The following is a 26,734-nucleotide window of genomic DNA, read 5'->3' as shown; positions in this document are numbered from 1 at the left end:
GGCCGGAACGTTCCCTCCTTCTTGGGGACGATAAAATAGGTGGAATAGTGACCAGTATTTTGTTGGTGCGTGGGCACTGAGGCTATTGCCTTTAGGCTGAGTAGTTTTGTCAGTGTGGTTTCCACTGCCATCCTCTTGGAGAGGGAGTGGCACAGTGATCTCACAAATTTGTCTGGAGGGATGCTGTGGAAGTCTAGATAGTATCCCTCTTGAATGATGGTTAGGACCCACTTGTTCAACATTATCTCGACCCGTCTTTGGTAGAAGAGGGTAAGTCTGCTCCCTATGGCTTCTTCCTGTGGATGGGTCTGTTGATTCTCATTGTGGGGTGCGGTTGGGGCCTGTATCTGAGCCAGCTCACCTCTTGTTAGGGATGTGAATCGTTTTAGGACGATTAAAATTATCGTCCGATAATTTTAATATCGTCTTAAACCGTTATGGAACACAATACAATACAGATTCTAACGATTTATCGTTATAAATCGTTAGAATCGTGAGCCGGCACACTAAAACCCCCTAAAACCCACCCCCGACCCTTTAAATTAAATCCCCCACCCTCCCGAACCCCCCCCCAAATAACTTAAATAACCTGCGGGTCCAGCGGCGGTCCGGAACGGCAGCGGTCCGGAACGGGCTCCTGCTCTGAATCTTGTCGTCTTCAGCTGGCGCCATTTTCCAAAATGGCGCCGAAAAATGGCGGCGGCCATAGACGAAAAAGATTGGACGGCAGGAGGTCCTTCCGGACCCCCGCTGGACTTTTGGCAAGTCTCGTGGGGGTCAGGAGGCCCCCCACAAGCTGGCCAAAAGTTCCTGGAGGTCCAGCGGGGGTCAGGGAGCGATTTCCCGCCGCGAATCGTTTTCGTACGGAAAATGGCGCCGGCAGGAGATCGACTGCAGGAGGTCGTTCAGCGAGGGTTCCGGCGCCTCGCTGAACGACCTCCTGCAGTCGATCTCCTGCCGGCACCATTTTCCGTACGAAAACGATTCGCGGCGGGAAATCGCTCCCTGACCCCCGCTGGACCTCCAGGAACTTTTGGCCAGCTTGTGGGGGGCCTCCTGACCCCCACGAGACTTGCCAAAAGTCCAGCGGGGGTCCGGAAGGACCTCCTGCCGTCCAATCTTTTTCGTCTATGGCCGCCGCCATTTTTCGGCGCCATTTTGGAAAATGGCGCCGGCTGAAGACGACAAGATTCAGAGCAGGAGCCCGTTCCGGACCGCTGCCGTTCCGGACCGCCGCTGGACCCGCAGGTTATTTAAGTTATTTGGGGGGGGGTTCGGGAGGGTGGGGGATTTAATTTAAAGGGTCGGGGGTGGGTTTTAGGGGGTTTTAATGTGCCGGTTTTTCGATTTTTCGATTTTTCGATTTTTCACGATTTTTAACGATTTTTCACGATATCTTACCCCCCCAAACGGCAACAATACGATTCCCTCCCCCTCCCAGCCGAAATCGATCGTTAAGACGATCGAGGACACGATTCACATCCCTACCTCTTGTTGTGCTTTTCCAAAAGGACTGGGCCCTGCCTGTAGGGCGAGGTGCTTGGTATGTGTTTTGTACGGTCTAAAACACTGTGCTCCTCTGCCCTTGGTTCTTCTGGGAGAGGAGCGCTGGTTTCTTTTGTTCCTGTCCTCCGGGGTACTGGAGATTTGCCCCATTTGTTGGCTAACTTCTCCAGTTCACTTCCGAACAGGAGGGATCCTTTAAAAGGCATACTCGCGAGTTTCGTCTTGGAGGTCACGTCGGCTGACCAATTTCGGAGCCATAGTTGCCTTCTGGCTGCCACTATGGATGAGACGCCCCTGGCTGAGGTGCACACCAGGTCAGAGGTCGCATCCATGAGGAAAGTTATCGCCGGTTCTAATGTTTCGGCGGAAGTGGTTGCGTCCCTGGAGAGGAGCAAGCAGGCACGTGTCACAACGGCGCAGCAAGAAGCAATCTGCAGGGTCATTGCTGCGACATTAAATGACTGTTTAAGGATGGATTCCTGACGTCTGTCCTGAGCATCCTTGAGTACTGCACCTCCTTCGACTGGGATGGTAGTGCGCTTTGAGATAGCGCAGACCATGGCGTCCACTTTTGGGAACCCTAGGAGTTCTTTGGCCATGGGTTCCAGGGGGTATAGGGCTTCTAGGGCCCGTCCTCCTTTGAAGCTGGCCTCCGGGGCATTCCATTCCAGGTCAATCAGTTGTTGTATGGTGTGCAGCATTGGGAAATAGCATGAGGCCTGATGGAGACCGACCAAAACTGGGTTCGTCTTTGGCTCCGCTGTGGTACTTGTGCCAGGAATGACCAGCGTCTTCAGGCTCAGAGACATGAGATCTGGTAACTCATCTTTGGAGAAGAATCGCATCATGGTTCGGTATGGTTCCATCCCTGGAGGGATTTCCCCTTCCTCCAGGGAGTCAGACTCTTCCCCCGAGGAGTCTGTGTCCCCTAGGGGGAGGCTTTTGCCTGGCTGGGGCACTTCTCGGGGGGTCCGAGAGGGGCTTGGAAGGTCTTGCGCTTCTGGTGGAGACTGTGGCTGTGTCGCAGGTGATACCGATTGCGCCTGGACAAAGGTTTGCAGCCCTTTGAAGAATTCCACCCAGGAAAATATGGGTCCATATTGAATCCAGTGGAGTTCCCCGAGGTGCCCTTCAGAGGAGGGTCCGAGCCGGAGATACAGAGGTCCAGGATACTATCATTGGTGGAGCCGGATTCCTCTACTGGCTGAGGGGGACCTTGCTTCGGTTCCCCCTGAGTATCTTCGCACTGCAGGCATAGGGCAGGAGGCCACTTCGGGTTGTGCAGCTCTCAGGTGCAGGTTGGGCAGAGGGCTTGTCCATTGGCTTTCTTGGCCGGCGGTGCCATGATTTGTGTGTGTGGAATGGCTCAAAACTCATCTGTGCGCGCGCTGGGAGACTTAGTTGTGCACTCTGGTTGCGCTGATGATGTGCATGCAGGATGTGGAAGATGTGCATTTAGGCCGCTATTTGTGCGCTTAGTGGGGATGCGCGCGCCACAGTGCATACAGGCCTAAGTGTGCGCCCGGCACTGTTGTGCTTGCCGCTGTGCAGCTGGCACCATTGTGTGTGTCGCTGCACAACTGAGCCATGCGCCGCTGGGAGCATGGCTCAGTTGTGCAGACAATAAGGCGATCAAGGGAGGGAAATGGCGCCGACGACCATGCGGGCAAGTTGTCGACCCCCTGGAGGGTCTCCACGTGTGAGGACCCTCGCACCGGATCGGGGTCTAGCCCAGACGGGGCTGCTCAACCCGATGAAACAGACGCCGAAAGGATGATCTGTGCGGCTAACCGAGCCTCGGAGTCCGGAGACTTTAAGAAAGTTTTCTACCTTACCTTGTCTCGGCACTTCCCGGTCTCGTGCTGGGCGGTCTCCGGCTGCGGAGGGAGAGGGAAAATACCTTCACCGCCACACTCAGTATCACACCCGCTGCCTCTCAGCCACTCTGGAGGCTAAGTCCACGCCGGGAACCGGCTATCAGACCGAGGCTTGACTCTGAGGGATCTCGGAAATCACCTCAGGAATTCTCAACTGGGGGAGAGACCCTTAGGTATCACCTCTACGAGACGAGGGGCTCATCTTGTAGAAGTAAGATTTCTTTCTTCTTTGGTTTGGATTTTCTAACACTGTGCAAGTGTGTATAGTGTCCCTAACTGCTAAGGAGATAGAGAAATATTGAAGAGTATGCTTCCTGCACGGGTATATGTAGGCTGACGTCAGCTTGAAATCTGACTCCGTCTCCCAACTGCTATCAGGAGTACACTATACCCATTGATCCTGAGTCCATCTGCTACACGCTAGGAAAGTACAAATTAAAATAATGTAAGTTAAGTTGGCACAGGGATAGACATCTTTTAAATAAATCTTTAAATACATCTTAAATAAATAAATACATATGGTATAAACGTAAGTGCTTACTGATAATTCTGTCTATAGCTCATTGCTGGCAAAAGAGAGCAGGCTTTGACATTAAGCACAAAGATTGATCTAATACCACTTCTTCAAACAGCAACCAGCAAGCGCCCTGACTTTTACAGTCTGGGAAACTGATAAGCATGGGGTAACCTACAAGGCGCAGCAGATACTGGCATAAGCTTGCTGGGCAGACTGGATGGACCATTTGGTCCTTTTCTGCCGTCATTTCTATGTTTATAGATTATTTGACATATTCTTTTTTGCTGTGGTCTACATTTTGAATGAGGTGCAGTGCTTATATTGTGTTGTAGTATTTCTGATAGAGGTGTCAGTACCCAGCAACTATTCTGTGGATGGTATGGAAAAAGCAAAGATGCAACCAGGGACAAAGAAAATGTGGCAGAAAGATACAGAAATAGTCCCAGTTATATTGGCCACCATGAGCCACACCTTGACACATTGCCCATACATATTACACCCTATGAACTCCAGAAGGAGGCTCTCTTGGCACCATGAAAGTTTTTAAGAAGGGCATTAGCAGTACATTTGAATGAGATCATTCCCAACATACCCAGGCTTACAAAAGAGGTTCATTCCTATCAAGGTATGTGCAAAACAAACCCAGTTGAAGATGCTGTCCCAACATCATCCACAGGAAAATTACACCTGGGACTCTGAACTTTGCAGACAATATGGTCCATGAAAATCAGAGTTAAAACCAAGGGAGAAAACACTGAACAGAGAATCCATGAAAGAAAGCAAATTTGCTTAGTCCACATGGAGGGTTTTTTTGTTTTCCTTTTTACACAGAGAGGAAAAAAAATTCTTTGCACTTTCCACCCTGTCTCAAAAATATTGGTTGGCCCCTGTTTTTCTGCTCCTGGCTGCTCTGAGATTTCTTGCAAGAGCAAGGCAGGGGCAGCAAGGGAAGTACAGATCCCTCAACCATGCTGCTGAAAAGGATTAGCAACCAGTGCTGGCAGGGAGAAGAAGGAGAGACAGGAACCAGCAGCAGGCAGGAGATGCAGCTGGAGGGGCTTAATTTTTGTTCTGCTTTTCCACTGAAGGGAATATATGATACCGAGACTATGACTGGCTATGTTAACTTGTTTCTTTCAATTCTGCATGCCTAATGTGACACTAAAACCAGATCTGAAACCATCTGTGGTTTCAGAAACTTCTCTTTCTCCTATTAAAGATTTGTTGGTAACTAAAATTCTTCATTTTGCTATTTTTGGCCAGGGGAGGGAGGGGGGGCAGTTTTCTCCTGTTTTTGGGCTTCCAGTTCAATAGGAATGAATCAGCTTCTACTGGGCTGTACCTCCATAAACCTCCATTTGCAATTATCCACATTTTCCCCCCTCGTTTATATCCCCTCCCAGCAGAGCCCTGTTACTACAGTGATAACCCTCAGCCGGGATGGGGGGGGGGGGGTCCACATAATAGGTTTCTCTCTGGAATCCGGCAGTGATGAGCCCTAGGCCCAGCCACTGGGTGTTGCCATTGCACAATGACTGGATCTGCTACTCTCCCCCTCTCCTACTGGCTGCGAGAGGTGCCCCTACAGCATCCCCAGCCCTGGCCATCCTGGGAAACAGAAGACCTGACCCAGGAATCAAAGTCAGGTCCCTCCATATGGTAGCACTACCACTGAGCTGCTGTACCTACCAGGCAAGCTTCAGTCGTTCTGCTTTCAAAGGAAATTTTTATAAGAAAATTGAATTAATATATGCATTGACAGCTACTATTGTAAAAATGTAGAAGTGTGTGTATGTTGCAGGTTGTATACATGTATCAGGTTTTGTGTGTGTGTGTGTGTGTGTGAAATAAATAAGTTGTAAGATGACCACATTTTCAGTAACTTGGGAGGAGTGCTGCATGCGGCCATGAAGAAGGACCTGTGTTGGATTTCCAGTTCAGGATTCTGCTCCCTGGGCTGGCTAGGGCTGAGGATGAAGTGCAGGCAGAGTTCATAGCCCTTGAGGTGGGGGAAAGGAAGGAGTCCTAAACAAAATTGTGCAACAGCAATACCCAGCAGCTGGACTCAGGATCCATGATTGCAGAAGGAGTCCCGATGCACAGCCCCTGGCCAAGATCTGTCATCGAAATGACTGGATTAAGGGAATTGGAAGGGGAGATAAAATAGAAGAATCCCCAGGCAGACACTAAGATCTGCAACAAAGTGGCACACCTGAAGGAGTGGAGAGAATGAGAAGTAATCTAAGAAAATCTGGGATGTGGTTGAAGGTTTGGCGGCTGGGATTCAATGACAAGAAGTGCAGAGTCATGCATTTGGGAAGCAGAAATCTAAAGGAGCTCTATGTGATGAGGGTGAAAGACTGAAGTGCACGGACTGGGAGAGGGACCTTGGGGTGGTAGCCTGCAAACATTTTGTGCTGTTTCAGGGGTAGGCCATTTTGGGTCTATGCCTGGATTGTTGTTTTTTTTTAATTTCTCCATTTCATTAAAAAAAAATAACCCAGAATCCACCCCAATCCTTCCTGTTCATTAGAATATTGAGCCCCACAACAGATGACCACCTCATCTTCCCTAGCCCACCCTCATGTCGTCCGTCCCCCCCCCCCCCCATGATTCACCAAATTTGCCTGGTGGTCTAGCACGAAGCCCAGGAGCAATCTCCTTCTCCCAGGTCAGCGGCTGCCATTATTCAAAATGGTGCCAGCAACCATTTGTCCCATCTTGTGATAGGGGCTAGCATTTTGCAGCCCCTGTCACATGATAAGGGCCAAGGGCTGGTGACGCCATTTTGAAAAATGCCATGGACTGTCCATTGCCCCTATCATACAAGGACTAGGGGGACACTCCATGAAGTTAGCAAGAGCATATTTAAAACAAATCAGAGAAAATTCTTTTTACTCAATGCACAATTAAGCTCTGGAATTCATTGCCAGAGGATGTGGTTAAGGCAGTGTAGCTGGGTTTTAAAATGGGTTGGATAAGTTCCTGGAGAAGTCCATAAACTGCTATTAATCAATAAGAAATAGCCACTGTTTGTTGCCAGCATTAGTAGCATAGGATCTATTTATAAAGAAGTTCTGAAAGGGTGTAAAAAAATGGCTTTTTCAAGAGGCTTATGCTAAGGTGTTTCTGGGGATTTAATTGTTTTTATGTTTTTGAAATTTAAATACAGATGGTTTTTATTGTTTATAAAGGAAAGTGTTATGTGACTTTTTAATAATGTTATGCATGTAATTTTAGTTTTGAAATTGTTTACTTATTGTTATACTCCACATTGGACAGTTTCCTGCGAGTTAGTGGAATACAAATTGTGTAAATTAAGTTTTTGTAAATAAATGTAATGTTTGGGATCCTAAATAGAAAAAAGCAACAACCCTCTCTAGTCAATATCGCACACCAAAAAGAGAGGAAAAAAGGATCAAACGTCCAATTCTCTGAATTCTACCCAACCACCTAAATTATATAAAAATCAATTTTTGTATATGAAAGCAAAAGACAATATCATAAATGATCGCTTTATGATTTCAGTCTGCAGCCTCTCGCCGCACAATGGGCCACAAGCCGTGATCAGCCTCTGAAGCAATAAGTTCTGTTTAATCATTTATTGTCATATTGCTGTCTTTTTTTTATGTTCTCAAACCTGTTTATTATATCAAATTTTTAACAAATCATTTAAACCACCCGAAAAGAGTTTTTTCAACATTATTGAAAAACAATATTATTGAAAAAACTCTTTTCGGGTGGTTTAAATGATTTGTTAAAAATTTGATATAATAAACAGGTTTGAGAACATAAAAAAAGACAGCAATATGACAATAAATGATTAAACAGAACTTATTGCTTCAGAGGCTGATCACGGCTTGTGGCCCATTGTGCGGCGAGAGGCTGCAGACTGAAATCATAAAGCGATCATTTATGATGTTGTCATTTGCTTTCATATACAAAAATTGATTTTTATATAATTTAGGTGGTTGGGTAGAATTCAGAGAATTGGACGTTTGATCCTTTTTTCCTCTCTTTTTGGTGTGAGATGTTTGGGATCCTGCCAGGTACTTATAGTCTGGATTGGCCACTGTTGGAAACAGGATACTGGGCTTGATGGACCCTTGGTCTGACCTGGTATGGCAATTTCTTATGTTCTTATGAACAGAAAAAGTCTGTTTATTTCTTTATTTTAGCTAAACTAGTAATATAATGGTGGATGGCTGACCCTCAAGGCTGAATTTTCAAAGCTGTTTCCCCTTCACTACAAAAGAGAGGCGTTTCTTGTGAAAATAAATCTCTCTTTCTGAGTGCTTCAGATTTAATGCTGATCACATTGAAGGAGGATTCACAAATTAAAAGATATACTATACAAACCTCAGCAGTTTTTTCAAAGTCATGCTCTTTTTTTTTCGTTTAAAACCAAACTACATAAAAATAGCTAAAAATTTTAGACAGTCTCCTGATTGTGCAATATACCCAGACACCAACAGTGACATCAGTAAAGGAGGCTTTTACCACCAGCACGCAAGCACAGCAAAAAAGACCTGGAGAACAACTTGTAATGATGCCTGTTTCTCTGCCATCTGTGCCTTTGGTCATTTCTGGGTAATGGACAATGAATAAACATTTCATAGAAAACGTTTTTCGGAACCAGCCAGCCTTTCTTCAGGCGAAAACAAGGGTTAAGGCCACAGAAAGTAAAGAATTTTTTTTTTTCTGAGGTGAGACGGACAGGTAAACATCGGAAGTGCGTTCAGTACAGTGCATTCACGTTCAGACCTGTACTGCCAAATAAAAGAAATGAAAGCCACGTGTGTTGATGCCTTACCTTGAGATTTAGGAAAGGATCCCCTTTGATATCTTTTATCCTGTTGCTTGCTAAACTGAGCTCAGTCAGGTTGGCACAGAAGTGGAAGTCCTTTTCAGAGAGCTGATGAAGCTCGTTGTGCTGCAGGCTCAATACGTTCAGCGCGGGCAGATTTTGGCACAAGACTTTATCTATCTTTGTGATGATGTTGTACCCAGCATTTAGATCTACCAGCTGGTTGTATCTGGACAGGTTTGCAGGTGGCAGTTCCTTCAGCTGGTTATGAGACAAGTTCAGAGCTGTTATGTTACTGGGCAGATCTGCAGGGATCTGGGACAGTTTTAAGTGACTGCAGTCTGCCATTTCCTTTTGGATCTTGCACTGGTTCCCAGTAGATGTGCATGGGAAGCAGAAGGCAAAAAGTGCCAACAGAATGCTGACCGAAGAGGGGAAGGAATTTATCATGGTTGGTTTCTTCTATAAAGCAAATCAAAAGTGCAGCACCAATTAGAAAGGACATTAAGAGAGGCATTTCGAATATTGTTTGCATGGCAATGACACAGAAGAAATCAGACCAACTGCAATATTTTGAGAAACAAAAATCCAAACAATTTTTCCACTATAGGAGCAAGGAGAACAACATTTATTTTCTGCAGATATAGTAGCAATACTACATTTACATTTTATGCAGGTGTTATGTTGTTGCTATCTAGGTTTTGTTTTATTGTTTGATGCTTGTTTGCTTTAATGTATTTTTGACAATGAAACAATAGCTTAGTAACATAGCAGAAAAAGACCAGCCAGCCCAGCCAGTCTACTCACTTATTCTGTCCACATTGCTGAGGATATATCGAAACTGCCAGCCATAAAATGCTTTTCTCATTTTCCTCATTTGTCTTCTTGTTTTGGGCAGATGAGCGCACAGAATCGCTGCTTAGTTCACACCCAGCACCCCACCCTTCCCTTATCTATCCACAAAGCTTTGCAATGATCTAACTAGCTACCAATACCAGAGTAGCCAACGCCCAAACATCTGGCCTCCTAGGCTCCCTTCATAGCCTTCCAGACAGACCTGGCTACATGAGCAGCTGTGTTTCAACTAGGATGCCTAGTTATTACAATGACAAAGCAGTTGTCAACACAGAACAAAAGAGCCAAAACAGCTATCCTTGTAAACGGAAAGCACAAACTAATAAAAAGAGCAATCAAAACATGTACTTAGATGGCGTAAGTGCAACATAGACATCAGAATGTGTAGAAGTGATTATGAGGAAAGTGTCAGCAAGCTGGGACAAATGCTCTCAATCATTCCCCCCATGCGGACCCAAAAAGATGCCAATAGTCTCTGGAATACAACCTTTTGAGAATATATTTTTTTAAATTGCAGGTAAAAACTTTTCCCCAAAAACAAAGGCACAGAATGAACTGCATTAAAAAATATATTAACCCAAACCCAACATCAGCTGGCATTTCGGGAAGTTCCCCCTGATGCAGGACTTATCTTAGTGAGTGGTCACTCGACAATGGATCACACGATCTCCATGTGTTAAAAAAAAAAATTGTGTCATCCATTGTACTAAGTTAAGTACCCCCTGATGCAGGGCTTCCAAAAACATCAGCTGACTGTTGCGCCCGTCAGTCGCAGATGGCTGTGCCCACTCCTGTGCCCACTCCTGCTCATCTTTCTTTCATCTCCTCTTACACACTGGCTTCTCCATTTCGATGCTCACAGCGTTCCCGGACCGGCATGGGCGATTGCATTTGCCATCTTGCCCAGGTACCTCCTAGGAGCGCGCACAGGCGTGACTCCGCCCTTTTACCTACGTCATGGCGGGAACCTTGGAAGCATCCCCCTCGCATGACGTAAGGAAGTTTCCTCATTTAAACACATAACTCCCACAGTAATACGAGCTAGCAAGGTTTTACCTGCTTCTCTGCCTCTCTGCCAGACGCTGCTCTGGTTTTTCACTGGACTACTTGGCACTCGCTCCTCGAGGGCTATACCTCTTCCACTGGGCCTAGATAAGGAATGCCATCGAGATCATCTGGGTACCTGCTCCTCGGGGGCCTCGTTCTGTTCCTTCCTTCCTTTGTGGCCAGACTAATTATGGAAGCCTCAAAGTATTTACCTCCTCAGCTTGCCTTACTAACGATCCAGAATACCGCTACTACAGGTATGTCCGGGACACCCGCTCCTCGGGTTCCTGCCTGGCCTTCGGGGTACCATAACATTTTTTGGACATTCAGGGTACCCGCATCTCAGGGGCACCCCTTCTGTCCAATATCTCTACTTGGCGAAGGCTCTCTATCATCTGCAACGCCAATTCAGTGAGTTCTGCTGTTCCTGCATTCTCTGCTCTGTCTCATATTGAACCCCTACTCTCCACCTCCGGGGACTTCATTCTGCTTCCACTGGTTATCTGGGCTGATGAGGCTAAGCTAGTTAAGGTTCTTCACGGCCAACTGAGAACACTATAGCGCCAGAGACTCCTCTCTGGCAGGGACCTGCAACTACAGCCTGAGTCTACCATTCTTTGCAGTATAATAAAGATAATACACTGTGTCCATAAGCTCTCTGAGTTGGCCTATTGCTGCATGTCCCTACAGGGCTCCTCCCTGTGGGAGGTACCACCTCTTGCAAAGACCAAAAGTCCACACTTTATCACCCAAGATTATAACACTGACGTTTAGAGGTTGAGCACTTGCCCCAGCTTACTGACACACTCCTAATAATCAGTTCTATACATTCTGATGTCTATGTTGCACTTATCACTGTTTATGTCTATGTTTTGATTGTTTCTTTTACTAAGTTTGTAGTTATTACAATGACCATACAAGATCCTTCCCCAGGCCCTTCCCCCTCCCCAGTATCTTACCACCAAGCCTAACAATCTAAACAGCTAACAAACCCCTAGTGAGGATGTTGCCTGCACATCCAGACTCCTAGGTCCCCATGGCCTTCATGGATAATACCCAGTTACCATAAACCTGCTGGCATCAACATAGTTAGTTTCTGAAAAGTTGTAGCTCATTGGCACCAACCTGGCTACCCCATGGCTTCCAGTACTACTAGATCAGGTTTAATGTCTATGCCCTTTGCATTGTCTTCATCACTCCTCTCATTGTATCTCCTGTTGCAGGAATAAAGGGTGTGTTGTATGCAGTACTGTAACTTCATAACGCTATTTCTACCAACGTCATAGAAAACAACAGCAGGGAAGGATTATTAGGCTCATTTAGTATGCTCACTTTCATTCCTGGTGTAGTGACATAGAGCCCAGTTGGTCTCCAATTTTCCCTTCACTTCATCCCCACTAAGAATCCTCTGTATTTATCCCATACTTTTTTGAATTCTGTGCATTCACCACCATTTAGGGATGTGCATTCGTTTAATATAATGAAAATGCAAAATGTGATGATTAAGGCTAATTTGTTTTATTCAGGGGGCCCAGAACTGAATCGGGCGCCCTCCTGAATGAAACAAACCTTATTTGTTTATTTTGTTTTAAACCAATGCATCGGGCCTAGTTCTAGGCCCAAAGATGGGGCCTTGCCCAGGGCCTAGGCTGAGGGCAAAGCAGGGGCCACAGCCTAGACCCGAGTGCAATGCTGGGGTCTCAGTGGAGGCATGGGCAGATGCCGGAGCCTCGGCCGAGACCCACAAACATGAAAAAAAAAAACTTGATCTGTCGGGTATCCGATGAAGACTGGGTCCCGATGGCAGGGCCTCGGCACAGATTGAGGCCCGATGCTGCAACCCGACCCACAGGCAGGGTCCCAATGCTGAGGCCTCGGCCTTGGCCAGGGCCTGAGCCTAGGCCCAACTCTATGACCAGCCAAGGAGCCAGGATTCTGACGCAGATACCTAGGTCCAGACCCAGGCCCATCATTATGACACGATCTGGAAGCTTGGTCCCGAGGCTGAAGCCTTGGCCCAATGCCATGACTTGACCCGGAGACCAGGTTCTGTCACAGGATCCTCGGTCCAGACTCAGGCCCGTTGCTGCAACCCAAAACCGGTGACTCAGCCCGACACTATTACCCCACCTGGTAGCCAGGTCCCGATGTAGGGGCCTAGGCCCGGACCCAGGCCCAATGCTGGAGTCTCAGCCAGGAAGCTGGGTCCCAATGCCTGGACGTCAGCTCAGGGTCAGCCAGGCCTTGGAGCCCAGGCCTGGGAGCTCTTCTTTGGTCCTCTTCTTTCTTCGGCTGCTTGAAAGCCAAATGATGCCATCCACTGGGATTAATGCACCGGAGTTAACTGATATATGTCAATGCCATACACCTTGCTGTACATCTAAATGGCACCGTCCGCTGGGGTGAATCTTAATTCACTCTGGTGTGACCCAAGCGGATGGCATAATTTGGCTTTCAAGCAGCTGAAAAAAGAAGAGGACCAAAAAAGAGTTCCCATACCTGGGCTCTGAGGCCTGGGCTTGACCCTGGGCCTGGCCCTGTGCCAAGACTCAGACGTTGGGACCTGGCGAGTGTCAGAACTCGGCCACTGGATTGGGTCATGGCTAGGGCCTGGGCCAAGGCCCTGGCATTGGGACCAGGCCTCCGGATCAAATCACAGTGTTGATCCAGGCCAAGGCTCCGGCATTGGGACCTGGCCTCTGGGTCAGGTCTTGGCATCGGTCTGGGTCTGAATCCCGGCCTAAGCCCTGGCATTAGGACCTGGACTTGAGTCTGGGTCCAGGCTGCGGCCCCAGTGTCAGGACCCTGTCTTCAGGTTGAATAGTGGCATCAGGCCACTACTCAGGCCGGGATTCTGGCATTAAGACCCAGCCTGCGGTACAGGCCACAGCATCGGGCCTGTGTCCGGTCTCCAGCCTAGGCCAACGCCCAGGCATTGGGCCTAGGACTAGGCCAAAGCCTTGACCTTACTTAGGCCGTGTTCATGCCATTCTATCGCGGTTTCAGCTTAAGGAAGTTCAAGGCTTCAGCCTAATCAGAGTCAGCAGATCCCCACTGGACCGGGTAAGTGGGAACCCGGGGGGGATCCTGGCCCCAGCATTTTTCCCCTGCACATCATTAAGTGAGGAAACGTATAATTATGTTGCTCCTGAGTCTTACTCCCACTGCCCTCCTCCTGGGAGCTTCATATCATGTCCTCTCGTTCTAGAGCCTTCTTTCTTCTGAAAGAGGTTTGCTTCTTGTGCCTGATCTATAATTTTGAAGTATTTGAATTTCTTTATCCTATTTCCCTGTCTCGCCTCTCCTCTATGATTGCTTTCCACTTGTAGGTTTTATAGACTCCATATTATTTGGAGCTGCTAATATCACATGCTCCTTACATCCTTACTTTGCAAACCTTTAAGTATTTAGTGAAGCAAGTAAAGAAAGGAAGCAAATAAGTGTGACATCATTGGATTTCAACAATCTGAATGCATGGATCACAGGTCATCTGAATCTCTATTTATTGTCCTATTCCTTTTCTTCATAATCTGTCTGGAAATCTTTATTTATTTTTTTCATTTTTAACTACCATATCTATGTGGATGGCACACAACTATTACTTTCTCAGTTTTCAACTCTCTTTTTCTGCCCAGCCTGGGTGATCATCTCTATAACATCCCCTCTTGGATTCACTTCTCAAATTCACTATGTCCAAAACAAAACTCCTTCATTTTCTTCCATTTGCCACTCAGCTTCCTTATTCTCTGTTTCTGTCTATAGAAGCCTTCTCACTTTGGCCCCAGAAACCCACCCCCCTGGAAAACACCTTTAACTCTTCTCTCTCCTTTTCCTTACACACTCAAGCCCTGTTTAAAATCTTCCCACTTCTTCCTCTACAATGTTGCAAAAATCTGTCCTCTCGTTCCACTCTTATTGCCCAAATAAACACTCTTTTTTTCTGACTTTGCTGACTGTAAACCTCTTACTGGCTTCTCTTTCCCATATCTCTCCGGTGCAGGAAATGCAGAATTTTATCAGAATGAAGTCCAGGTCTCGAAGTTTTAAACTCCACCCCTCCAATATGACTCACTCTTCCTCTTTCCTATTTCTTTGGAAAGCTTGAAGTCGACTGAAACTGCTTTGAAACTCTGCACTCTCAGTCTGTATCTTTCCTTGTGTTCCTTCCTGCACCGCCCATCCCCGACCCCTTCTTCCCCACCTGCTGCAACCTGCTCAGGCTTCACTCCTTTTCCTCCTAATGCCTGGGACTCAATTCCTCTTTTTTGTTCACCAAGTCCACTCTCTCCACCTCAACCCCCTTCCCTTTTTTTTTGTTTTTTTTTTTGTTTTAACTCATTTTGCTAGCTAGACCACATATTATAGGTTCTCTTTCTCCTCCTTTGGGGCAGCCTATATGAACCACCTCGGTTTTACAGTCCTATCCCCATGTCTCTTGTCCATCTCTTGTCACCTTCACTGGAAGGGGACTGATTTTTGCAAGCAAATTGTATAAGCCAAAACTTCCGCAAACAGCACTGCGGGACTTTGGCCCGATCCTCAGAATTAACTCTTTCCAGGTAAAAGACCCCCAGTTCTTGTTACACAAGTTTTTGTTTCCACTTGTTTTCCTTTTTAGAAGTTACAGGAAATGAAATCCTTGGACAAAAGATGTGCCATTTTTAAACTGCACAACTAACTTGCAGAATTTCTGCAATTTTTTCTTACTTATTGTGCTTAATCTTTAAATCTGGCCTTACAATTTTTGGGATAGGTTCCTATAACCTTCTGTACCCATTTTTCTTTATTTATGAGATTCTAACTTGTACTGATTATTTATTTTAACAGTTGCATTTGCACTCTAGATGACACTTTTATAAATAATAAGTAGTAGTAACTACTTATCTGACAAAATTCACCAGATATTATATTCTTCACAGGCCTATGGCAAAAATCAAATCAGTCCTCATTTCTTCCATTTTGTTTCATGCTTGGTAATTCAGGACCAAGGTTTTTTGTTTTTTGTCCTGCTTTAGATATCAACACATCATATTTTAAAATATTACATAGGTTAAATATTTTCCATTTGGTAAACCATTCACACTAGGTCTGCATCCTGGGGGCTATGCTGCTTTCTGTCTTTTTAGATATACATGGCGTAGAGATGTGCAAAGTACAGTATTTACTGTACAGCCACACCCAGACCCGATAGATTTCAGCCTGTTTTCAAATTCCTGACATTAGAAACACTTCCCTCTTGTAAGTTCCAGACCCAGGATTGTCCTCTCCCTTGTGAGTTCTTTCACCAGTGGTCCGAGGAGCACCCCTTGCAGGGAGTCCAGGTTCTTCCAGCTTTGGTTTCTACAATATCTGTCAAATTTAAATCTCACCAGAAACGCCATCCCCCTTCATTGCATTGATTAAAAAAAGGGCACATTTCGAAGCCATTTCCACCGGTAAAAGAGGGCTTTGCCTGCAGAAATGGAGATTTTTGAAAATCACCTGCTCTGGGCCGGTAAAACGAGCGTAGTATCACAATGCACGCAATTTTACCCATGAGACCTTCCCAGGGACGGAGTCGGGGAAGCGCTCGTGAGTACGCAGAAGCATTTTCATTTAAAAAAAAAAAAAATTCATGTATTTGCACAAAAAGTGCAGAGTTGCTCGGGTACGTTTTCTTAGGAAATTTTCAAAAGGGAATCTTTTTCCTTTGAAAACTGAGGCAAGGTCTGCGGGTCAAAAGTACCCATGGACTCTACGCTTTTGCCGGCAGTTTCAGAATTGCTCTCTTACGGGTGAATTTTAAAAGCCCGGCATGCACATCAATTAGGGGGATACGTGAATATGTTAGGTCCGCATGCGCCGAACGGATTCTAAAATCTGCCTGGATACGTACGTATCTCCTGCTGCATGCACAAATAAAAAAATGTTTCCCAGCGCATGGGTGTGGTCTGGGCGGGGCATAAGCATTCATGGATTTCACATTGAAATTAGCGCATCAATGCTTAACGCGCACCGGCGTGCTCTGGGATCCCCTGCCTCATAACTTTACTTCTGCAATGGATGGTATGTAAGTCATAAAACAAAAAAAAAGCTAAACAGATCAGCGGAGCAGGGTTGGGTCTAACAGGGGGGGGGGGGGGGAAGGAAACCTATTAAACCAGGGGGTTTGGAAGTCCTAGCCCTTAACTGGGTGAACTGGGAACGGACTGGTAAAATGGGCAACGGCCTTGGCGCGCGCCTGTTTCAAAATCCCTCCACTTAAGCGTCAGAAGCAGGATTTGCAGCCCTGCTTAAAATCGAGTTCCCATGTGCGCGCAGCAAGGCTATTTTATATCATGTGCACGTGTTATAAAACAGCCGTGTCCCTGGGCGTGGGCTGACAAACATGCGCACTTGTGCGCCCGTGTGCTGCTTTGAAAGTGTAGCGTCTAAATCTCTAAAAACCCTCCTAAGTAACTGTAGGAAAATTCAGACATCACACATAGTCAAGAACTGTCCACTTACTAAATTTAGGGTTAATCTAATCAAAACAAATTCAGCATGTAAGGAGGCAGGAGCTCAGCTTTATTTTGCATTCACTTAAAATGTATTCATTAGGTAATTCTCTATCTGGCTCCTCCACCTGCTTTCGAGGTCTAGAGATCACACCAGTGTTAAGGAAGGTGCAATTACCCCATTCTAACAGAACCCACAGTATCTCCTCCCTTCCCCTCTGCCTGCATTTCCATTGCTTTAATGTAGTTGGGATTTTTTTTTTTTTACATAAACTGCTATAGCTGCCCCCTTTCTGCCTATTCTTTCCTTCATGAACAGATTATAGCTCGATATACTAATAATCCAGCCATGAAGACTCATTACGGCATGTATCCTTGATAGCAACAATATTCACATTTATCATCCAGACCACTAGCCTTCCAGGTATTGCTCCTTCTCTCCCCACCCCCCGTGTATCCTCATTCCTACAAACCCTGTTCATCTTGTTCTTTATAGATTTGTTAATGGGATTCCCAACTTTGTGCATTTTTCTGCTTACCTTCTCTGTCCGCTAAGGGGATGACAGCCTGATTCAAAGAGCTTCCAGATGCCACACCATCCTCAGTTTAAAACTCTTCTCAATGTGATGATCCTTCATGGACACAGGCAGGCTTCTATCCTTCCAGGCAGGGCGCCAAGTCCCCAAGAAAACCCCAGTCTTTCTTCCTTGTACTAGCACTTTAGCCATGCATTGAAGTTTCTTGTGTAACTTGACTGCATAAGACAAAGAGGGAAGATAGATAACACCTCAGAAAAGGCCACATTCTCAGCAGCTGCCCACAGACCTTCCCCTCAGTTCCTGAATTTCTTTTGCGCTGCACTGGCCTGCTTTCTAGTCAAGTCACTTGTCCCTAAGTGGACTGTGACATCTATCGCCCTTTCCCATCTTTCTTCTTCAGCAGTAGGGTATTTAGGGGTGAATTTTTCGAAAGGCTTCACTGCGTAAAAATCAAAAGTCACGCATAAAAGTAGCATGCATGCTTGTAAGCAGTATTTAATAAAAAAAAAAAAACAGAAGTATGCCTGTATTAGCAGTGACACACAGAAATGATAAAGGAAAAACGAGGTGTTTAGGGGCCTTCTGGGTTGGGGGTTCAGAAATGTACACACAGGTTAGTATTTTGTTAAGTGATAAGCGCAGATACATTTACTGTATGCTTCCATGTCTTACTATGTGTTGAGAGCAGTCTCGTGGATATGCTCTGATATACAATATTGACTTTATTCTTTGTTTGAAATGTCCCTCCCGAGGCAGCCGCACAGCAAAACATGGACCGTGTTGGGGGGACTTATCTGAGTTGGGAAATTGATTAAATTTGTTCAAAAAGTATATATTTTTTAAGGATGAAGGGTTTCACGAAATACCTTTTTCTTTCTATTTGTTTAAACCTAACCAAAAACTTAAAAACATTTCTATAAATAAATAGATTACAAACTATTTCATAAAGCCTTAAAGACGGATCAATTTAATGAAGCTTTTAAAGGGTTTTAGATGAGAAAGATGGTTATGGGAATATAAGAGTGTTTTGAATGTGTATTATGTATTTGTTTTAAAGTTTTTTGCTATTATAATGTTTTAATGGGAACATTGTTTATTTTGTACAAGCCGTAAAGCCCGTTAAAACGGGCTACATCCCTCTGTCTCTCACCTCCCCCTCATTCTCTCTCCCCTCACTCTTCACCACCCCCCTCCCCCACCCACTCCTCTCCCCCCTCCCTCTCCTCTCACTCAGTCCCCCCCTCTCCCTCACTCCCTCCTCTCCCTCACTCCCTCCCACTCAGTCCCCCCTCTCCCTCCCTCCCACTCACTCAGTCCCCCCTCTCCCTCCCACTCACTCAGTCCCCCTCTCCCTCCCTCCCACTCAGTCCCTCCCTTCACCCACCTCCATTTCCTCCCGGCGCCGTAAGCGCGACTTCCCGCAACCCTCACCCGGCTCCATTAACTCCTCCTGCTCCTGCCGGCAGATCTCGGGGGGGGTGTCACTCCCGCGCGCGCGGCAGTGATCCCCGCGAGATCTGCCGGCAGATCTGGGGAGGAGAAGTAGCGGCACCGCGCGCGCGGCGCCGCTGCTTCTCCTCCCGCTCCTGCCGGCAGATCTCGGGGGGGGGGGGGGCGCGGGAGTGACACCCTCCCCCCCCCGAGATCTGCCGGCAGATCTGGGGAGGAGAAGCAGCGGCACCGCGCGCGCGCGGCGCCGCTGCTTCTCCTCCCGCTCCTGCGGCCCCACCGCCATTTTTTTTTTCTGATCGACGTCCTTGCCCGCACATGCGCAGTAGAGCTGTGCTCTACTGCGCATTTGCGGGCCGTCGGTCACAGGCCATTTATAAGGTAGATTATGTTGTAATCCACCCAAAAGAGAAATTGGTAAATGGGTGGAATAGAAATTTCAATAAATAAATAAATATTGAAGTTATATGCATGCTTTTACACCTGCTGAGTCATGGAAATCAAATTGCACTCATTGGCAATTTTTCGGTAGGAGGTCTGGGTTAAGTGGTGAGGGAGTCACAGTGAAATGTGGAAGGATCTAGGTGACGTCTGCATGAACTGGTGAGGTATCAGTGAACTGGCGATTGCAAGTATGTGTTACGTGTGCTGTCCGCAGCACACCCGCGGCGCGGCCACCTTACCTTTTACTGGGGAGGAGCCGGCTGTCATGGTACATGTGGGCACCAACGACATAGGAAAATGTGGGAGGAAGGTTATGGAAGCCAAATTTAGGCTCTTAGGTAGAAAGCTTAAATCCAGAACCTCCAGGGTAGCATTCTCTTAAATGCTCCCTGTTCCACGCGCAGGTCACCAGAGGCAGGCAGAGCTCCGGAGTCTCAATGCGTGGATGAGATGATGGTGCAAGGAAGAGGGATTCAGTTTTGTTAGGAACTGGGGAACCTTTTGGGGAAGGGGGAGTCTTTTCCAAAGGGATGGGCTCCACCTTAACCAGGGTAGAACCAGACTGCTGGCGCTAACCTTCAAAAAAGAGATTGTTTTAGTTTAAAAGCTGCTCTAAGGGGAAAGCTGACAGTCGCTCAGCAGCGTATGGTTCGGAGAGAGATATCTTCAAAGGATAATAATGATGCATTAGAATTAGGGCATCCCGACAGTGAGGTTCCAATAATAAGAAAAGTAGTCCAGGTGCCTGTAACTAAAAACTAATCTGAGCTAAAAATTCTAACTTATCCCTATCAATTAAAAAGCAGAATGAAAATACAAAAAACAAACTTTGAAATGTTTGTATGCTAATGCCAGAAGTCTAAGAAGTAAGATGGGAGAATGTATTTATGTATTTATTTATTTATTTGAAAGTATTTATATACCGTTTTTCAAAACAGGGTATTTTGTCTAAACGGTTTACAAAGTAAAAATGAAAATAAAAATTAAATTAAATTAAAATAATATTAAAATACAAAAACTGGTATATACCTTAAAAGGTAATAATGTTAACAAAAGTCAAATAATAATGGAGCTCGGCCAAAGTTCAATTTATAATCATGGGAAGGAAAGGGGTAGAAGGGGGGGGGGGGGTTTGAAATGAGAAGAAAAATGAGATAACCTTATGGAGGCCGGGAAGGATACTAGGTAGTGGAGTGTTGTTGATTCGATTGTGAAGGGATGTTGAATGCTGTTTGAAATAGATATGTTTTTAATGATTTTTTAAATTGTTGTGAATTGGATAATAGACGAAGTAGATTAGGTAAAGAATTCCAGAGAGAGGGGCCTGCTACTGAGAAGGCCCTTCTTCTGGTGATATCTAGTCTGGCCTGTTGTGGGGAGGGAATATCTAGTAAATTTTGGGTTAGAGATCTTAAATGTCGTGCTGGTTTATAAATGCGAAGTAGTGAACAGAGCCATGTGGAAGATGAGTTATTTATTAGACCGTGAATGATAGTGAGAATTTTATATTTTATTCTATATTTTATGGGTAACCAATGAAGAGATTGAAGAATGGGTGTAATATGTTTTCGAACAGGAGTACCTGATAAAATACGAGCTGCACTATTTTGAATGATTTGTAAGGGATGAATTATAGAATCGGGAAGTCCTAAGCAGAGGGCATTACAGTAGTCTAAGCCAGAAAAAATGAAGGATTGGAGGATAGTTCGAAAATCTTGGTAAAAGAGGAGGGGACGAAGACGTTTAAGGAGCTGTAGCTTATAGAAGGATTTTTTTATTAAAGAAGAAATGTGTTGTTTCATTGATAGATCTGAGTTTATGATAACATCTAAGTTTGTAGCGTATTATGTAATGGGAATAGATGTCCCGTTTATAGACCAGTGTGAAGGTGGACCTATAGAAGTATCTGAGATGGATGATAAATGGACAATTTCGGTCTTGGATGGGTTCAGTTTCAAGCGGTTGTGAGAGAGCCAGGAGTTGATAGTAGACAGGTAAAGGGAAACCATGGATAAACCAGGATGTTTTGTAGGGAACTAGGAATTGTATGTCATCTGCATAAATTTTGATTTGTAAATTGAGAGAAGAGCGAATGTGACAAAGAGGTAGAAGATATATATTAAATAATATGGGAGATAGTGAAGAGCCTTGTGGAACACCGGATGAAATTGTGTAAGGGTTGGAGGAATGGTGGTTAATGTTAACTTGTTGAGGATGGTCTGTAAGAAAAGAAGTAAACCAGTTTAAGACAGTACCTGTAATGCGAATGGATTTGAGGCCTGAGATGAGTATGTGATGGTCTACGGTATCAAAAGCTGCTGAAATATCTAAGAAAACAATGATGTAGTCAGTGTAGGAGTCAAAAGCGCGGAATAGTGTGTCAAAAGAAGCTAAGAGGAGAGTTTCAGTGGAATGACCTTTTCTAAAACCGTGTTGATTAATGTGAAGAATGTTGTTATCTGATAGAAATTCGGTAAGCTGACGTAGAACTGCAGATTCAATTACTTTGGCTAGAGAGGTAAGTGTAGCAATAGGTCTATAGTTGTTAAGGTCTGTTGCATCTTTTGTTTTGGATTTCATAATTGGTAGAAGTTTTTTTTTAAGTGTTTGGAAAATGTCCTGTCTCTAACGATTGGTTAACTAATGAAGAGAGAAAAGTACTGGCATGTGGACCAAGGGCTTTAAAGAAGGTGCCTGAACATGGATTTTCAGGGGAGTTAGATGGTTTTTGCTTGTTGATTATGGTAAGTATGGTGTCCTCGGATATAAAAGAGAATTCAGACCATTGTTCATTGATGAACAGTTGAAGGATAAGGTAACTGAGAAAATTCTTTAGAGGTATTTGTTACTTTTGTTTTAAAATGAGTGGCAATTTTATCACAGAAGATATCGTCGTATTCAGTAAAGTTGTCGCTTTGAGGGGTAGCCAACTGTTTTACAATGTTAAATAGCATATTCGGATTTCCATTAGTTTTGGAGATTTTATTTGCATAATAAAGTTTTTTAGCTTTATCTATTTCTCTATTGTAATGGCGTAGTGTGCAGTGATAGGCATTTTTTGTTTCGGTAGTTCGATTATGTCGCCATTTACGTTCAAGTTTTTTAAGAAGTGTTTTGAAAGTTTGTAAGGATTTTGTATACCAAGGGGAGGTTACTTTCTTTTTTTTGTTGTTAGGGTAAATTTGTTTGAAAGGAGCAATAGTATCCAGAGTAGATGAAATAGCATGGTTCCATTTTTCTACTGAATCTTCTATAGTTTCTGAGGTAGTATGTGGTAGGATGGGTGAAACTGCTTCAATGAAGGTATCAGTACTAATAAATTTTCTTTTGAATATCTTAATATGTTTTTCGGTCCCTTGTTTATTGTAAGCTAGGTTAATGGAGAAATGAATTTTACAGTGATCTGACCAGGGTATAGGGGACACTGTGATGTCGTCCCAAATAGGGGTGGCAAAAAGCAGATTGAAAAATACTAGATCCAGTATTTGGCCTTTAATATGAGTTGGGGTCTTTATGAGTTGTTCCCAGCCAAGACCTGACATAGAGTCCATGAATGAGTTTGTGAGCATGGTGGAACTAGTGATATGTACATTAAAATCTCCAAGTAAAATAGTTTTGTTTAGATCTATAGGAAGTGTTGCAATAGTTTCTAAGAAAATAGAAAGTTCTATGTTAAGACACCCAGGAGGACAGTAAATAATGCCAATGTTTAGTAAAGTGGTGGTAATAAGTAGAATTTCAAAAGAACCAGAGAAAGTAAGTTGTTTTTTTACTGGTTTCAGAGATGATTTAATGATGGCTAGCAAGCCACCACCTCTACGGTTTATTCTAGGCTCAGAGATAGCAGTGTAACTGGCTGGGGTTAGATTATTTACAGTAACTGTATCTGCATTAGTTAACCATGATTCGGTGATTAGGAAAAAATCTGGTTTGCTTGTGTGAATAATGTTCAGAAGAATAGGGACTTTTTTTTCGCACTGATTGTGCATTACAAAGAAAGAAAGAGAGAGTAGTGAATATTGCAGTACATACGGTAGACGTGACAGGTATGAGAGTCCGATTGAAATACTTCTTCTTATTGGTGATACAGTTTTTCGGCTGTGCGTACATATTTAGGTAATTTCCTTGTCCAGTGATTGTAGGGATTTCCATTGCAGATGAGGGTAGAAGAGCTAGATTATGTGGGTAGCTTCGAGGATGCTAAACGAGGGGCGAAATGAAGGGGCGCGACAAAGGGACAGGCCCCTTTGTCGCACCCCTTCGTCGCGCAGTGCCTGTGTAAAACGCCGCGTTTTAAACAGTTGTCGCCCCCTGATGATGTCAGGGCGGGGCGTGACCTTGCTCTCGGTCCGACTGTGGAGGCGCGGGTTGCAGGCAGGATAATGAGGCAAATGTCCAAAAGTTTCCAGCAGAATAGCAGAGCTCTCAGATGGTAAGTAGGAGAGCAGCGGAGGCCCAGGCATGAAGCCCCTCCACAGAACGCCGCGTTTTAAACAGTCGTCGCCCCCTGAGAATTAGAATGTATAGCAGTGAATGACGACATAGACTTAATTGGCATCTCAGAGACATGGTAGAAGGAGGAAAACCAATGGGACAGTGCTATACCAGGGTACAATTTATATCGCAATGACAGAGAGGAGCACCCGGGAGGCGCTGTGGCGCTTTATGTCCGGGATGGCATAGAGTCCAACAGGATAAACATCCTGCATGAGACTAAAGGCACAATTGAATCTTTATGGGTAGAAATCCCTTGTGTGTCAGGGAAGACGATAGTGATAGGAGTATACTACCGTCCACCTGGTCAAGATGGTGAGACTGACAGTGAAATGTTAAGAGAAATTAGGGAAGCTAACCAAATTGGTAGTGCGGTAATAATGGGAGACTTCAATTACCTCAATATTGACTGGGTAAATGTATCATCGGGACATGCTAGAGAGATAACGTTCCTGGATGGAATAAATGATAGCTTTATGGAGCAATTGGTACAGGAACCAACAAGAGAGGGAGCAATTTTAGATCTAATTCTCAGTGGAGCACAGGACTTGGTGACAGAGGTAACGGTGGTGGGGCCACTTGGCAGTAGTGATCATAATATGTTCAAATTTGAATTAATGACAGGAAGGGGGACAGTAAGCAAATCCACAGCTCTTGTGCTAAACTTTCAAAAGGGAAACTTTGATAAAATGAGAAAAATAGCTAGAAAAAAACTGAAAGGAGCAGCTACAAAATTAAAAAGTGTGCAAGAGGCGTGGTCACTGTTAAAAAAATACCATCCTAGAAGCACAGTCCAGATTTTTTCACACATTAAAAAATGTGGAAAGGAGGCAAAACGATTACCGGCATGGTTAAAAGGGGAGGTGAAAGAAGCTATTTTAGCCAAAAGATCTTCATTCAAAAATTGGAAGAAGGATCCAACAGAAAAAACTAGGATAATGCATAAATGTTGCCGTAGAGGGAAAAACACACAGTAAAAACTTTTACAAATATATCCAAAGCAGAAAGCCTGTGGCGGAGTCCGTTGGACCATTAGATGATCGAGGGGTTAAAGGGGCACTTAGAGAAGATAAAGCCATCGCGGAAAGATTAAATGATTTCTTTGCTTCGGTGTTTACTAAAGAGGATGTTGGGGAGGTACCCGTACTGGAGAAGGTTTTCATGGGAAATGATTCAGATGGACTGAATCAAATCACGGTGAACCTAGAAGATGTGGTAGACCTGATTGACAAACTGAAGAGTAGTAAATCACCTGGACCGGATGGAATACACCCCAGAGTTCTGAAGGAACTAAAAAATGAAATTTCAGACCTAGTAGTAAAAATTTGTAACCTATCATTAAAATCATCCATTGTACCTGAAGACTGGAGGATAGCTAATGTAACCCCAATATTTAAAAAGGGCTCCAGGGGCGATCCGAGAAACTCAGACTGGTTAGCCTGACTTCAGTGCCAGGAAAAATAGTGGAAAGTGTTCTAAACATCAAAATCACAGAACATATAGAAAGACATGGTTTAATGGAACAAAGTCAGTATGGCTTTACCCAAGGCAAGTCTTGCCTCACAAATCTGCTTCACTTTTTTGAAGGAGTTAATAAACATGTGGATAAAGGTGAACCGGTAGATGTAGTGTACTTGGATTTTCAGAAGGCGTTTGACAAATTTCCTCTACATCTTCATTCAGAAAAAGCCTTAAAAATTGGCTTTTTTTGAAAGCTTTCCCCTCACAAATCTAATTTTTAAACAACAGCATTCTACAAGTTCCTTCTTCTTTTAGGTACATAGAATGTTACAGAACAATAGGTTTTCTTGTTTATTTAGATTTGGCATTTTACTTTATTATTGGTTTTAAATTTATATTTTTTTAAATTTTATATTTAGTGTGTTTAACTGTTTTATTGTAATCTGTCTTCATAAGTTTACTTGGAGACAATTCTGTTATGTGTAAACCGATGTGAAATTTTGAATAGAATGTCGGTATAGAAAAACAAATAAATAAATATAAATGAGAGGCTTCTAGGAAAAGTAAAAAGTCATGGGATAGGTGGCGATGTCCTTTCGTGGATTACAAACTGGCTAAAAGACAGGAAACAGAGAGTAGGATTAAATGGACAATTTTCTCAGTGGAAGGGAGTGGGCAGTGGAATGCCTCAGGGATCTGTATTGGGACCCTTATGTTTCAATATATTTGTAAATGATCTGGAAAGAAATACGATGAGTAAGGTAATCAAATTTGCAGGTGATACAAAATTGTTCAGAGTAGTTAAATCACAAGCAGATTGTGATAAATTGCAGGAAGACCTTGTGAGACAGGAAAATGGCAGATGAAATTTAATGTGGGTAAGTGCAAGGTGATGCATATAGGGAAAAATAACCCATGCCATAGTTACACAATGTTTGGTTCCATATTAGGTGCTACTACCCAAGAAAGAGATCTAGGCGTCTTTGTGGATAACACATTGAAATCGTCGGTTCAGTGTGCTGCAGCAGTCAAAAAAGCAAACAGAATGTTGGGAATTATTAGAAAGGGAATGGTGAATATAACGGAAAATGTCAAAATGCCTCTGTATCACTCCATGGTGAGACCGCATCTTGAATACTGTGTACAATTCTGGTCGCCGCATCTCAAAAAAGATATAATTGCTATGGAGAAGGTACAGAGAAGGGCTACCAAAATGATAAAGGGAATGGAATAGCTCCCCTATGAGGAAAGACTAAAGAGAT

General features: G+C 44.4%; 1 protein-coding gene across 1 annotated transcript in view; it reads right to left on the bottom strand.

The window, feature by feature from the left end:
* Positions 1–26,734, bottom strand: part of TLR3 (toll like receptor 3) — a 71,205-nt gene that overhangs the window by 33,171 nt on the left and 11,300 nt on the right. Inside the window, exons 2-3 of the mRNA XM_029586939.1 lie at positions 17,625–17,839; positions 8,714–9,169 (exon numbers count right to left, since the gene is read on the bottom strand). Of these exons, the coding sequence (XP_029442799.1) occupies positions 8,714–9,157 (444 nt within the window). The 5' untranslated portion in view covers positions 9,158–9,169; positions 17,625–17,839. The remainder of the gene's footprint in view (positions 1–8,713; positions 9,170–17,624; positions 17,840–26,734) is intronic.

Source organism: Rhinatrema bivittatum, chromosome 1 (genome assembly GCF_901001135.1).
Source record: "Rhinatrema bivittatum chromosome 1, aRhiBiv1.1, whole genome shotgun sequence".
NCBI lineage: Eukaryota > Metazoa > Chordata > Amphibia > Gymnophiona > Rhinatrematidae > Rhinatrema > Rhinatrema bivittatum.
This window is presented reverse-complemented; position numbering and strand designations above follow the sequence as displayed.